Source organism: Heptranchias perlo, unplaced genomic scaffold (genome assembly GCF_035084215.1).
Source record: "Heptranchias perlo isolate sHepPer1 unplaced genomic scaffold, sHepPer1.hap1 HAP1_SCAFFOLD_49, whole genome shotgun sequence".
In the NCBI taxonomy this organism is placed as follows: domain Eukaryota; kingdom Metazoa; phylum Chordata; class Chondrichthyes; order Hexanchiformes; family Hexanchidae; genus Heptranchias; species Heptranchias perlo.
In genome coordinates, this window is record NW_027139505.1 from 7,687,991 (window position 1) to 7,702,131 (window position 14,141).

Sequence of the window (14,141 nt, forward strand, 5' to 3'; positions counted from 1 at the left end):
AGATATATTTAGTAGTAACAGGAAACGACTTTATTTTTAATGTTGCTGGGCAGCCTGCAACTATTTCTCATCAGTCGAAATATCAGAAAAAGCAGGTGAAACAAGGCAAAAACTGTTAACATTCAAAAATAGTGAAACCTCGCAAGACTGCGAATGAGTCAGCGGCTCCGCTCCTCATTCCCTGGAGAAGGGATGAAGCTATCGGTGCAGCTGACCTAGCACCGTGCTCATCAAACCTCCGAGAAAAAAGTAAATTCGCCAGGAGTTCAAAACGATCGAATCTTTCCCTAAAACTGATGGATCTTCCTGTCAATTACACGGTAGAATTGAATTAAATTCCTCGCACAGTGATATCGTCCCGTGATCAAATATTTTATTCCACTATTAAAGTTCACATCATCACTGACACTTTTCATAATTTATTGGTATGTCCTTATTTGGCAGGAGTCAATGAACTGCAGAAACTGCAGAAACCCACGGTCAATGTTGGCGCTAAATGCTTCAAAGGGCATGAAAAATAATCGCCTACCTGTGAGATTTTAAAAGAACCATCTTTATGTAGCCGTAAAGAAATAAATCCCCAGTCTAAGCTGGAATTGGCGCTAAAACTGAATTCGAAAGTTCCAAAGCGAGGTTTAGTTCGTAGTTCGTGTTCGAACCAATCTGAGAATCAGTGTCCAGGGAGATTTCAGCAGCTTTTTCAGCTCTTCTCTGAATTTCCTCTGGGTCGCTGCATAAATACACGTGTTTGGGCAGGAACTCAAATGCTTCAGCATAGCTCCGGTTTCGATGGCGATAAACCCTGGGTTTGTGCGGTCCCCTCGGTAATAATTGGTGTTTAACAGCCCTGTAGCTAAAAAACTCACGAGAGCTGTCAGCCACAACAGTAGAAAACTGCCGGATATAGTGAAGAGTAAAATGATGGATTTCCTTCGGTTCTCCATCTCTGGATCACAACGATTCTCACTGCTGTGACCCCGGAGTCCCCTGCGGGCTCTACTGGCCACGAGAATACGTCTGATGGTCAAAGAATTAAACAAGGCAATCAAAGTGAAAGGAAGACAAACGAGCGAGATGACGTGAAACCAGACGTACGCTGCACCTGGAGGGGAGGAGAAAAAAGCCACTCTTGACCGGCAGCCCCACTGCACTTTGTTAATTATTTCCTGAGGTTCAATTGCAAACAAACTTGGGATGTCCTTTAAAAAGATCAGGACAGCGACCGTTGTTGTCACCGTGGCCGCAGTTCTCTCGGTGCAATAATTTGTTTTAAACTTCTGGCAGCAGAGGGCGATAAAACGGTCAAATGTGAAGGAGACGGTGAACCAAACAGACAAATCGAGGGTGACGATAGTCATGTATAGAATGAACTTACACACGGGAGTGTGGGAGAGGAATGAAAGTGGGAAGTGATAAATTAAAATATGATACACTATTACATTGACGATCATGACCAGTAGATCCGCTGTTGCCATGGCCACCATATAGACAGAGATACACTTGGAAAGGCCGCAGTTTCCTCGGGAGAGAATCACAATTGTCATCAAGTTCGCTGCAAGAAAGAGAGAGGAGCGAAATATTATTCCAGTGCCTGATTGAAATACTTCATGCAGTATATGGAGATACCCGTTGAAAGCATTTTACTCTATTCAGTGAGATTATTAACACGGAGCAGTGTGAATACAGAATTAATATTGGAGCCATTACCAGGGCAACGAACCCACACATGTTAATGAGCTGTTGCAGCGCTCACTCTGCACGGGGTGACAAGCCGGTCCGGAAATCCACTAAAATCCTCGTATTGGAGCTGCAAAGAACATTGTAACATCAGTAAAATTATCAGATTAAGGGGAACGCAGAAAGGGCGGACCAACTGTTCCCAAGCCGGTCACTGTCAATACCGACTGTGTAATAGTGACATCCCCGGGAAACATTTTAACTTATCCAACATGCAGTAAGAACAGTGAGACAGGTAAGATGGATTAACAAGAAACAGGTTACAATGGCTCACCGGGGATACTGACGGCTGCGAGAATCGGGTAGTAAACCTCTTTTATCTGTAGAATAGTTACTTGTCCCATTTTCTGTGAGAATGCATGAATTCTGTCGGAGCTGAAAGACTCTGACTAGCGCACGGCTGAGGCGGGAAAAGGGATCCCTATATTTAAACACACATCAATCCTTCAGGGAGTCAATCAGGTTACATCATAATTAACATTAGTTACAGTCAATTAACAAATAGACCCAGGTAAGTTGTTTTCTTGTATGATACATCAGATTAAAAGAAAAAGTTAAAATTGTATTGGAGAGTTTCAAAAAAAACACAAACAATTAAAATATGCTTTTCAAATGGAAAGTGGAATCTCCCAGTCCTGCTTCTGACCCTATTTCCACAGGACTGGTGGAGGCAGCTACCTTTGAAGTAATCGCCCTGACCTTGCTCCTGATTCACTCCCAGTGCCCCAACTCATCCAGTGGAAGCGCTGAACTTAATCCTGCCGCATTGGTGATGACCCCAGACTTGCTGTAATGGAAGTGAACGTGCTCCTCCGGCATTCGTGGCACCTACACTTACACTAGAGGTGACAGTACTCTTCCGATACTAGTCGTACCTACATTGACACTAGAGGTGATCGTGCTCCTCTTGTACTACTGGTACCCTACACTTACACTGCAGGTTACCGTGCTCCTCTGATATTGGACGTACCTACACATACACCAGAGGTGATTGTTCTCCTCCACTACTGATGGAACCCTAAACTTACACTAGATGTGACCTTACCCCTCCTGCACATGTGGTACCCCTACAATTAAACTGGATGTGACCGTGCTCCTTCGCTTCTGGTGGTGCACTACACTTACACTGGAAATGACCTTGCTCCCCCGGTTCCAGTGATACCGTACACTTACACTAAAGGTAATTTGCTGCTTTGGGACGAGTGGTTTCATACACTTACACGAGCGCTGACCATGCTCCTCTGGTACACGTGGAAACCCTGCACTTGCACTGGCGGTGAGCGTGCTCGTCCTCTGGTATTACTGGTTCCTCTACACTTACACTCGAGGTGAGACTTCTCCTCCGGTACTACTGGTCCCTATACATTACACTAGACGTAACCGTCATCCGTCGGTACAACAAGGTATCGCCACACTTACACGAGAGGTAATTTGCTCCTCCGCTACTCGTGGTACCTTAAAAATACAAGAGAGCTGACCTTGTTCCTTCGGAACTGGTGGTGTGCTGCACATACACTAGAGGTGACCGTACTCCTCCGGTACTTGTGATATGCCTAAACATACACAAGTAGTGACGGTGCTCCTCTGGTACTTGTGGTAACCCTACACTTACACTAGGGGTGACAGTGTTCCTTCTCTGCTAGTGGTCACCTTACATTTACATTAATGATGAGCACGCTCCTCTGGTCCTGGTCCTATCCCTACGCTCACACTAGATGTGATCGTGCTATCCTTATACCAGTGGTACCCCTACACTTATACTTGTGTCACCGCACTCCCTCTCTACTAGTGGTACACTACACTTACACTAGAGGTTACCGCCTCCTCCGGTATTAGCGGTACATTAACACATACACTGGCGTTGACCGTGGTCTTCCGGTACTTGTGATACCCGTGCACTTACACTAGGGATGATCCTGCCACTCCAGTACGAGTGGTACATCTACACTTATGCCAGATGTCACCGTGCTCCTACGGTATTCGTGATACCCTACACTTACATTAGAGGTCACCCTGCTCCTCCAGTGGCAATGGTGACCTACACTTGCACTAGAGGTATCAATGCTCCTCTGGTATTACCGGTACGGCTACACTTACACTAGAGGTGACCATTCTCCTCCAGAACTAGTGGTACCTTACATTTACACGAGTGGTGAACATTCTTCTCCAGTACTGCTGACACACCTACACTTGCACAAATGGTGATCGTGCTCCTCCTTTACTAGAGTTAGCCAGGCACTGACAAATGAGGTTATTGTCCTCTTCCGGTACAACGGGTACCCTACACTTATATCCGAGGTGACCGTATTCCTTCTGTACTTGTGGAACTCCTACACATAACCCCGAGGAGACCGTGCTCCTCCGCAAATATTTGTGCACCACACTTAAACTGGAGGTGTCTGTCCTCCTCCCGTACTTGTGGTACACATAAACTTACACAAGAGGTAACAGTTCTCCTCCAGTACTAGAGCCCCTTTTCATTACACTAGAGGTGACCGTTCTCCTCTGGTACAAGTGGTACCCCTAAACTTACAGCTCTCTCAATTTTGGCAGAAGTCCCCAGATATTATTGAGGAGAAATTTGCAGTGTCGACTGGGCTTGATTTGCCGTTGTCATTTCCAGTGTCATGTCGCACCACTGCTAACCTAGCTGGTCGAGGCGTAAAGAACGTAACAGCCAGACTGGGCCTGCGGGAGGTAAGAACGTACATAAGAAATAGGAGCAGGAGTAGGCCATAAGGGCCCTCCATCCTGCTCTGCCAATCAATCAGATCATGGCTGATCTTCGACCTCAACTCCACTTTCCCGCCCGATCCCTAGATTCCTCGAAAGTCCAAGAATCTATCCATCACAGACTTAATTATATCCATCACAGCCTTAATTATATTCAATGATTCAGCATCCACTTGGTACAGAATTCCAAAGATTTACAACGCTGTACGTGAATAAATTCTTCCTCATCTCAGTTATGAATGGCAAACGCTGTGTCCTGCGATTAGGCATGCTGAAAGAACCAACACATGGGAAAAACCTACTTGACCTCGTACTCACCAATCAATATGTCGCCTATGCATCTGTCCATGAGAGTATTGGTAGGAGTGACCACCGCACAGTCCCCTATGGAGACGAAGTCCAGTCTTCACAAAGGACATCGTCCATAGTGATATGTGGCAATACCTCCGTGATGAATGGGATAGCTTCAGAACAGATCTTCCAGCTCAAATGTGGGCATCGATGAGGCGCTGTGGGCCATCACCAGCACCTGAATTTTATTCCAGCACCATCTGTAACCTTATGGCCCAGCATATCCCTCATTCCACAAGTACCATCAGCCAGGGGATCAACCCTGGTTCAATGAGAATGCAGAAGAGCATGCGAGGAGCAGCATCAGGCATACCTAAAAATGAGGTGGCAACCTGGTGAAGCTACAACACATGACTACCTGCATGTTAAACAGCGGAAACAACATGCTATAGACAGAGCTAAGCGGATCCACAACCAATGGAACAGATCAAAGCTCTGCAGTCCTGCCACATCCAGTAATGTATGGTGGTGGACAATTAAACAACTAACGGGAGGAGGAGGCTCCGTGAACATCCGCATCCTCAATGATGGCAGAGCCCAGCACTTGAGTGCAAAAGGCAAGACTGAAGAGTTTGCAACCATCTTCAGCCAGAAGCGCCGAGTGGATGATCGATCTCGGCCTCGTCTCGAGATCCCCACCATTACAGAACTAGCCACGCCTCCAGCCAAGCTGATCCAATGCAGTTACAGCACTGGCATCAACGCGGCAAAGTAGAAAATTGACCAGCCATGCCGGGTCAAAAAAAGCAGGACAAATCCAATCCGGCCAATTACCAGCCCATCGGTCTACTCTCAATCATCAGCAAAGTGAGGGAATGTGTGGTTGACAATAAAATGAAGCGAACACTGACTCGCCAATAACCTGCTCATCGATGCGCAGTTTGGGTTCCCCCAGGAACACACGGCTCCAGACCTCATCACAACCTTTGTCTAAACATGGACAAAAGAGCTGAATTCCAGAGGTGAGGTGAGAGTGACTGCCTTTGGCATCAAGGCAGCATTTGACAGAGTGTGGCATCATGGAGCCCAAGTTAAATTCAAGTCAATGGGAATCAGGGGGAAAACTCTCCAGTGGCTGCAGTCACACGTAGCGCAAAGACAGGTAGTGGTTGTTGGAGGCCAATAATCTCAGTCCCAGAACATCGCTGCAATAGATCCTCAGGGCAGTGTCCGAGGCCCAACCACATTCAGCTGCTTCATTAATGACCTTCCCTCCATCATAAGGTCAAAAGTAGGGGTGTTCGCTGATGATTGCACAGTGTTCAGTTCCTTTCGCAATCCCTCAGATAATGAAGCAGTCTGTGCCAACATGCAACAAGACCTGGACAACATCCAGGCTTGGGCTGATATGTGGCAAGTGCCAGCCAAGTGCCAGGCAATGTCCATCTCTAACAAGATATAGAAAATCACCTCCCCTTGGTATTCAATCGCATTACCATCGCCGAATCCCACACCATCAACATCCTTGTGATTACCACTGACCAGGAACTTAACTGGACCAGCTACATAAATAGTGTGGCTACAAGAGCAGACCAGAAGCTTGGTATTCTGAGGCGAGTTACCCACCTCCAGCATCCCCAACGCCTTTCCACCATCTACAAAGCACAAGTCAGGAGTGTCATGGAATACTCTCACATGCCTAGATTAGTGCAGCTCCAAAAACACTCAAGAAGCTCGAAACCATCCAAGAAAAAGCAGCCTGCTACATTGAAAACCCATCCAGCATCCTAAATATTCACTCCCCTCACCACCGGCGCACCGTGGCTGCCGTGTGTAGCATCCACATGTGGAACTGCAGCAATTCGCCAAGGCTTCTTCGACAGCACCACCCAAACCCGCGACCTCTACCACCTAGAAGGACAAGGGCAGCAGGTACATGGGAACAACACCACCTGCACGTTCCCATCTAAGTCACACAAACAATCCCGACTTGGAAATATATCGCTGTTCCGTCATCGTCGCTGGGTCAAAATCCTGGAACTTCCTGCATAACAGCACTGTGGGAGAACCGTCACCACACGGACTGCAACACTTCACGAAGGCGGCTCACCACCACCTTCTGAAGGGAAATTGTGGATGGGGAATCAATGCTGGCCTTTCAAGCGTCGCCCACATCCCATGCACGAATAAAAATAATAAAAATTCCATTGTTCTTCCACATAGCCTTGCAATATTCTCCCTTTCAAGTATTTATCCAATTGTCTTTTGAAACTTACTATTGAACCCGCTCCCACCACGCAGTCAGACATCGTATTCCAGATCGTAACGAATCGCTTCATAATAAAATTTCCCCTCATGTATCCTCTGTCGGTTTTGTCAATGACCCTAAAATCTGTGTCATCTAATTACCGACCCTTCTGCAAGTGGAAACATTTCTCCTTTTTTATTCTACAAAAAACATTCAACATTTTGAACGCCTCTATTAAATCTTCCCTTAGCCTTTTCGGCTCGATGGAGAACATTCCCAGCTTCTCTAGTTTCTCCAGTTAATTGAAGTCCCTCCTCCCTGACACCGTTGAATACAATCTCCTCTGAACCCTCTCTAGGACCTTGACATCCTTCCTAAGGTGTGGTGCCCAGAAATGAATATAATAGTCCAGCTGTGGCCTTACCGGTGAATTATGAAGCTTGATTATAACTTCCTTGCTTTTGTACTCTATGCCTTTATTTATAAAGCCAAGGATCCTGCATGCTTTTAAAAAAGCCAGATAAACTTGTTCTGCCACCTTCAAAGATGTATATACATAAAACCCCAGGTCTCTCTGTTCCAGCACCTCCTTTAAAATTTTACCTCTTAGTATATATTATATAGTGAAAGGGAAATCTTGTTTGACTAATTCATTAGAGTTCCTTGAGGAAGTAACAAGCAACGTGGATAAAAGGGATCCTGAGGGTGTAGTGTGCTTGGATTTTCAGAAGGCTTTTCAAAAGATGCCACTTCAAAGGCTACTACGCACAATATGAGCTCATGGTGTAGCGGTAAAACATTAATATCGATAAAGCTCCTCTAAATGCTCCTTCAACGATTCAACAGTCTCCCCTCCATCCCCTACCCAAAATACCACTTCAGGTATCAGTCAACCCAAGTGTGAAGAATTTCCTCCTGGTCCGAGATATGGCCCTTTACTCCTCTTTACCCTTTATCCTGCTTCTGAAAAAGCTTGTTTACTCCACCCAGTGACATGCCTAACTGTACAGAGTCCACACTCTTGCAGGGCAAATTAATGAGGTGTACATTATAATGCAAGGACTCGAGAGCGTGCCTGTTGAGAGATTTTTTAAGTTTGACGGATTGGGGATGACCAGGGGACTTCGATTTAAATTATGCTTAAGTAGGGATCGGCTAGATGTTCGGGGGCTCTACTTTTTCCAGTGAGTAGTGAGCCTTTGGAATGCGCTCCCAGTTTGTGCGGTGTGTGCGGACTCTCTGCACGCCTTCAATAGCGAGCTGGACTGGTTCTTGCCTGGGCCAGAGATCGCATCATACAGAATGTAAGTGGATTAAGAGTTAATGTACGCTTGGTCCATGTCATCCACTGGACTGGTTTCCATCGCTTGAGTTGTTCAGGGTGGAATTTTCCACCTTTTTCCCCTAAGTTCCCATTTATTTTTCTTGTATTTTGCGCCTCCCAGGAGATGACAAGGCTGCGGAGAGGGAGAAAATGTTCAGTCGGGTTATTCCAGGTATCCTGATCTTGGAGCAGGCTTGATGAAGCAGCTGGTCTATTACCTGTCGTAATTTTCCGATGTGTATATGTTCTTGCGCCGCCTCTCAAGGTTGAACAATTTGACATTTCCCTGTAATTTCCTGCTGGACGAGTCCTCTTACTCTGGACCTCGGTCTAGTGGCCCCTTTCTACCGCGCTCCCAGCGGTGGATTCTACCCTCCTAACAGAGTTGACGAGAAGTAAGGTCAGTACCGAAGGTCAGTCCTGACTCTAGAACTTCACAGCTGCAGTATGAGAGCCTGAAAGGTCATGTTGATTGGGTGATATAGATCACTCCTCTTTTGTTTGGTTGCTCCTCCACAGTGCTCAGTGTACCAGCTCTCCTCATTCACATCACCATTCATATAATGCTCACTTTAAGAGGTGACCGTCCTATGCATTTCGACAGCAGTTCTGTATTTTATGCTTATCAAAGAAAGACTTCCATTATCGCGCCTTTCACGACTTCTGGACGGCCCCAGCGCTTCAGCGCCAACTAAGTGCTTTTGAATTGTTGTCACGGTTGTAATGTAGGAAACGTGGCTGCCAATTTGCACACAGTAAATTCCGACAAACCACAATGCGATAATTACCAGATAATCTGTTTTCATGATGTTCGTTGAGGGAGAAATATTGGCCGGGCAGTAGGAGAGTAGACCCCTTCTTTCACACAGTGCGATGGGATCTTTTACATCCTCCCGAGATGTCATTCGTGCAAACGACGGTTTCAGGTCTTTCCGAAAAACGGCAGCTCCAACAGATTGGATTTTGTGCTCAGTCTCTGGAGTGGAACTTAAATCCACAAACTTCTGAGTTAGAGGCGAAAAGGCAACACTCAGCGAAGCCTGACTTTGTACTCACTCCTATCAGCACGGTGTGAAAGGCCGACACTGAGCCAGGACTGACACTGTATTTATTCCAATCATCACGGTGTGAAAGGGCTACACTGAGCCAGGACTGACACTGTATTTACTCCAATCATCACGGTGTGAAAGGCCGACACTGAGCCAGGACTGACACTGTATTTACTCCAATCATCACGGTGTGAAAGGGCTACACTGAGCCAGGACTGACACTGTATTTACTCCAATCATCACGGTCTGAAACGGCGACACTGAGCCAGGACTGACACTGTATTTACTTCTATCATCACGGTCTGAAAGGGCTCCATTGAGCCAGGACTGACACTGTATTTACTCCAATCATCACGGTGTGAAAGGCCTACACTGAGCCAGGACTGACACTGTATTTACTCCTATCATCACGGTGCGAAAGGGATGCACTGAGCCAGGACTGACACTGTATTTACTCCAATCATTACGGTCTGAAAGGCCTACACTGATCCAGAACCGACACTGTATTTACTCCAATCATCACGGTGTGAAAGGGCTACACTGAGCCAGGACTGACACTGTATTTTCTCCAATCATCACGCTGCGAAAGGGCGACACTGAGCCTGGACTGACACTGTATTTACTCCAATCATCACGGTGTGAAAGGGCTACACTGAGCCAGGACTGGAACTGTATTTACTCCAAGCATCACGGTGTGAATGGGATGCACTAAGCCAGGACTGACACTGCTTTTACTCCAAGCATCACGGTGTGAATGGGATGCACTGAGCCAGGACTGACGCAGCGTTTACTCCAATCATCACCGTGTGAAAGGACGACACTGAGCCAGGACTGACACTGTATTTACTCCAATCATCACGGTGTGAAAGGGCTACACTGAGCCTGGACTGACACTGTATTTACTCAAATCATCACGGTCTGAATGAGCGACACAGCCTGGACTGACATCGTATTTACTGCAATCATAACGGTTTGTAAGAGCGACACTGAGCCTGGACTGATACTGCATTTGCTGCAATCATCACGGTGTGAAAGCGTTACACTGAGCCAGGACTGACATTGTATTTACTCAAATCATCACGGTGTGAAAGGGTTACACTGAGCCAGGTCTTACACCGTATTTACTCCAATCACCACGGTGTGGATTTAAAACATGGAGCAATGCCCATTCCCATAGACCCACAGTTGTCCCAGGAGCGCTCTTAAAGCCGTCCATCCAGATATTTCAGAGTGATTTGTATATAGAGCTAGAGAGAGTGCTGAATACTAAAATAGAAAGAACAGTAAATAATTCTGAGAAATATCGGTAGCTGTAAAGGGATATTGATAAGATGGTCGAATGGGAAGGAAAGGGTCTGATGGAAATCAGTGTCTGTAAATGTAAGCTCGCATCTTTGTCAAAGAATCAATGCTAATTACACGTTGCTTGGGGAAAGCTGGATGATGTGAAAGAGCAGAGGGAATGGAAGGAGTGGGGGAGAGGATTATTCCCAGCAGAGCTTCAAAGCATCACCTCAACTGGATACACCCATTACAAAGTTAAAGGTTTTATGGCAAGAGGTTATAGACTGTAAAACGACAGATGTGATGATGAATCTGCGTGAAGCATTAGTGAGACCACAGCTGGAGTAATGTGTGCAGTTTTGGTTTGCACATTATAGGAAGGATGTTGATGCCATAGAGAGGGGACAGCACAGATTCATTAGAATACTGCCTGGTATGAAGAAATGCAACTACGAAGAGCGCCATAAAGAATCGGGCCTGTTTTCGGTAGAACAGAACAGATTATGGGGTAATTTAATGGAGATGTTTCATATCATGAGAAAGGATTGCAAAGAGCAGATGGAAATGGGATTTTCCTTTTGGTTCAGGAGCATAAAACGAGAGGACATTGATATAACTTAAATGCTTAGGAGTTAGGAGAGAGACCAGGAGAAATTTCAATGGAAAGAGAGTTGTGACGCTATGGAATGCAGGATCAGGTTTAGTGATTGAAGCAGAACACGTGTGCAATGAGTAGAGCAGTGCAGTGGTTTTGTTGCTGAAATGGTAACCCAGATGCGTGAACTAATAATTTGGCGAACGTCAATTCAAATCCCACAAAGGTAGTGTGAGAATTTGAATTCAGTTTTCAACAAAATCTGCAATTAATAAAAAGAAATGCTGCGATCAGTAAAATTGATTCTGCTGGATTTTCGTTAAAAATCCAATTCGTTCACTGGTGTCCGTTAGGGAAGGAAATTCCGTCCTTAGACAAGCTACCTTATATACCACATCAACGTAATTGACTGTTAACTGATCTTGAAGAGGCCTAACAAACTGTTCAGTTGTATCAAACTATTACCAGTGGTTCAAGAAGGTCCACCAACATCATTGGAAAGGCAGCAAATGGTCACATCAGAGAATGAATCACGAATTGCCAACATTTAAGAATCGATTCGAAAGTTAGATACTGTGTGAAGTACGAGTGGGAATTGGGGAGGGTTTGGCCACAATCTTCCAACCCTCATTAGATATGGGGCCAGTGTGGGAAGACGAAAGGTTTGCAAAAGTTACAACTCTGTGGAAAAAAGGGGAGAGGTATAAACCCGGCAATTAGGAGCCAGTCAGTCTAACGTCAGTGATGGTGAAACTTTTAGAAACAATAATCAGTGACAAAATTAATTGGCACTTGGAAAAGTATTGGCTCATAAATGAAAGTCCGCACGGATATGTTAAAGGAAAATCGTGTTTGGCTAACTTGATTGTGTTTTTTTCAGAGGGTAGATGATGATAATGCGGTTGATGTGTATATGGACTTTCAAACGGCATTTGGTAAAGTACCACATAATAGACTTGTTAGCGAAATTAAAACCCATGGAATTAAAGGGATAGTGGCAACGTGAATGCAATTTTGACTGAAGGACAGAAAGCAGAGAGTGGCGATGAACGGTTGTTTTTCAGACTGGAGATAAGAATACAGTGGTGTTCCCCAGGAGTCAGTATTAGGAACATTGCCCTTTTTGATATAAGTTAATGCCATGGACTTGGGTATAGAGGGTATAATTTCAAAGTTTGCAGATGACACGAGATTCTGAAAAATAGTAAACAATGTGCAGGATAATAACAGACTTCAGGAGGATATCGGCAGACTGGTGAAATGGGCAGACGCATGGCACATGAAGTTTAATGCAGAGAAGTGTGAAGTGATATATTTTGTTGGGAAGAATGAGGAGAGGCAATATAAACTAAATGGTACAAATTTAAAAGGGTTGCAGCCACACAGATGCACAGACATAAATCTTTGATGGTGGCAGGACAAGTTGAGAATGCTGTCAAAAAACATATGTGATCCTGGGCTTCTTTAATTGAAGCAAAGAGCACAACAGCAAGGAAGTTGTGATAAACCTTTATAAAACACTGCTTGGATCTCAGCTGGAGTATTGTGTTTAATTCTGGGCACCACACTTTAGGAAGAATGTCAAGACCTTAGAGATTGACGAGAATTCTTCAAGGGATGAAGGATTTCAGTTATGTGGAGAGACTGGAGAAGTTCGGATTGTTCTCTTTAGAATAGAGAAGGTTCAGGAGAATTTTGATACAGGTGTTCAAAAGCTTGAACGGTTTTGAGAGCGTAAATAAGGAGAATCTCTTTCCAGTGGAAGAAGGGTCGGTAATCAAAGGAATTAAGTTGGTCGGCAAAAGAGCCAGAGGCGACATGAGGGAAGATTTTTTATGCAGCGAGTTGTAATAATATGGAATGCAATGCCTGAAAGCGTGCTGGAAGCAGCTTCAACAGTAACTTTCAAAAGGCAATTGGATAAATACTTGAAGGGAAAACATTTATAGGGATATGTGGAAAGAGGAAGGGATGGGACTAACTGGATAGCTCTTTCAAAGATACTGCACATGCACGATGGGCCCAGTGCCCTCCTTCTGTGCTGTACGTACTATGGTGCTATGATACTGTGATAGGTGGTTGAAGGAAAGTGGATAAGCGGATATGGGAACACGGTGGGTACATATGATTAGGACTACTGCTTATGGATAAACAACACGGGCTGGTTGGGTAAAACGGCCTATCCCAGGTGATATAGGAAACAGGAGATATTTGAAAGGGGAAATAGAACAAAGAGGAGACGAAGGATATAAGAGATATAAGAAACGGGAGATATAGAAAAGGGGAAGCACGACAAACAGGAGACATTGGAGACAGGAGACATATGAAACAGGAGAGATAGGAAACTGGAGGTATCGGAAAAAGGAGATATAGGAAAGAGTAAACACAGTAAATAGGAGATATAGGTAAGAGTAAACACAGTAAATAGGAAACAAATGGAAACAGGAAGAATGAAACATAGGGAACGGGAAACACATGAAACAGAATACACATGGAACAGGAAATAAAGGGAACAGGAGACAGAGGAAAGAGTAAACACAGAAAATAGGAAACAGGAAACACAGGAACAGGTGCAGGCCATTCAGCATTTCAAGTTTGTTCCGCCAATTAGTGAGGTCACGGCTGATCTGAACCTCAACTCCATTTACCGCCTTTGTTCCATGTACCTTGATAATCTCACTGAATAAAATGCTATCGATATCTGCCTTAAAAGCTGTTGTATCACGGAAACTAATGTAATTCAACAAGGATGAGAGAGAAGGGCGAACAATACTTTCCCCACAATAGGTTACAAGTAGCAGCAATTTTGAAAAACTAGAATTCATGGCGGGTGGGCTGCTGGCGAAAACAACTTTAGGGTAATCGAGTATGGTGGTAATA

At 45.0% G+C, this 14,141-nt stretch overlaps 1 protein-coding gene across 1 annotated transcript; it reads right to left on the minus strand.

Annotated features, from left to right (window-relative positions):
• Positions 1-635: 635 nt before the first annotated feature.
• LOC137313904 (probable G-protein coupled receptor 139) lies at positions 636-2,081 on the minus strand. Its single transcript, XM_067979630.1, has 2 exons — positions 2,012-2,081; positions 636-1,552 (listed from the first exon to the last, which is right to left on the minus strand). The coding sequence occupies exons 1-2, from the start codon at positions 2,079-2,081 to the stop codon at positions 636-638; spliced, it is 987 nt and encodes a 328-aa protein (XP_067835731.1).
• Between the last annotated feature and the right edge of the window lie 12,060 nt (positions 2,082-14,141).

What these genes read in the sequence shown, in the direction of transcription:
- LOC137313904 (XM_067979630.1), bottom strand. Translation starts at nt 2,081, where the DNA reads ATGGGACAAGTAACTATTCTACAGATAAAAGAGGTTTACTACCCGATT. An exon ending in CGCAGCCGTCAGTATCCCCG is followed by an intron (nt 1,553 to 2,011) that starts GTGAGCCATTGT and finishes TCTTTCTTGCAG; the next exon opens with CGAACTTGATGACAATTGTG.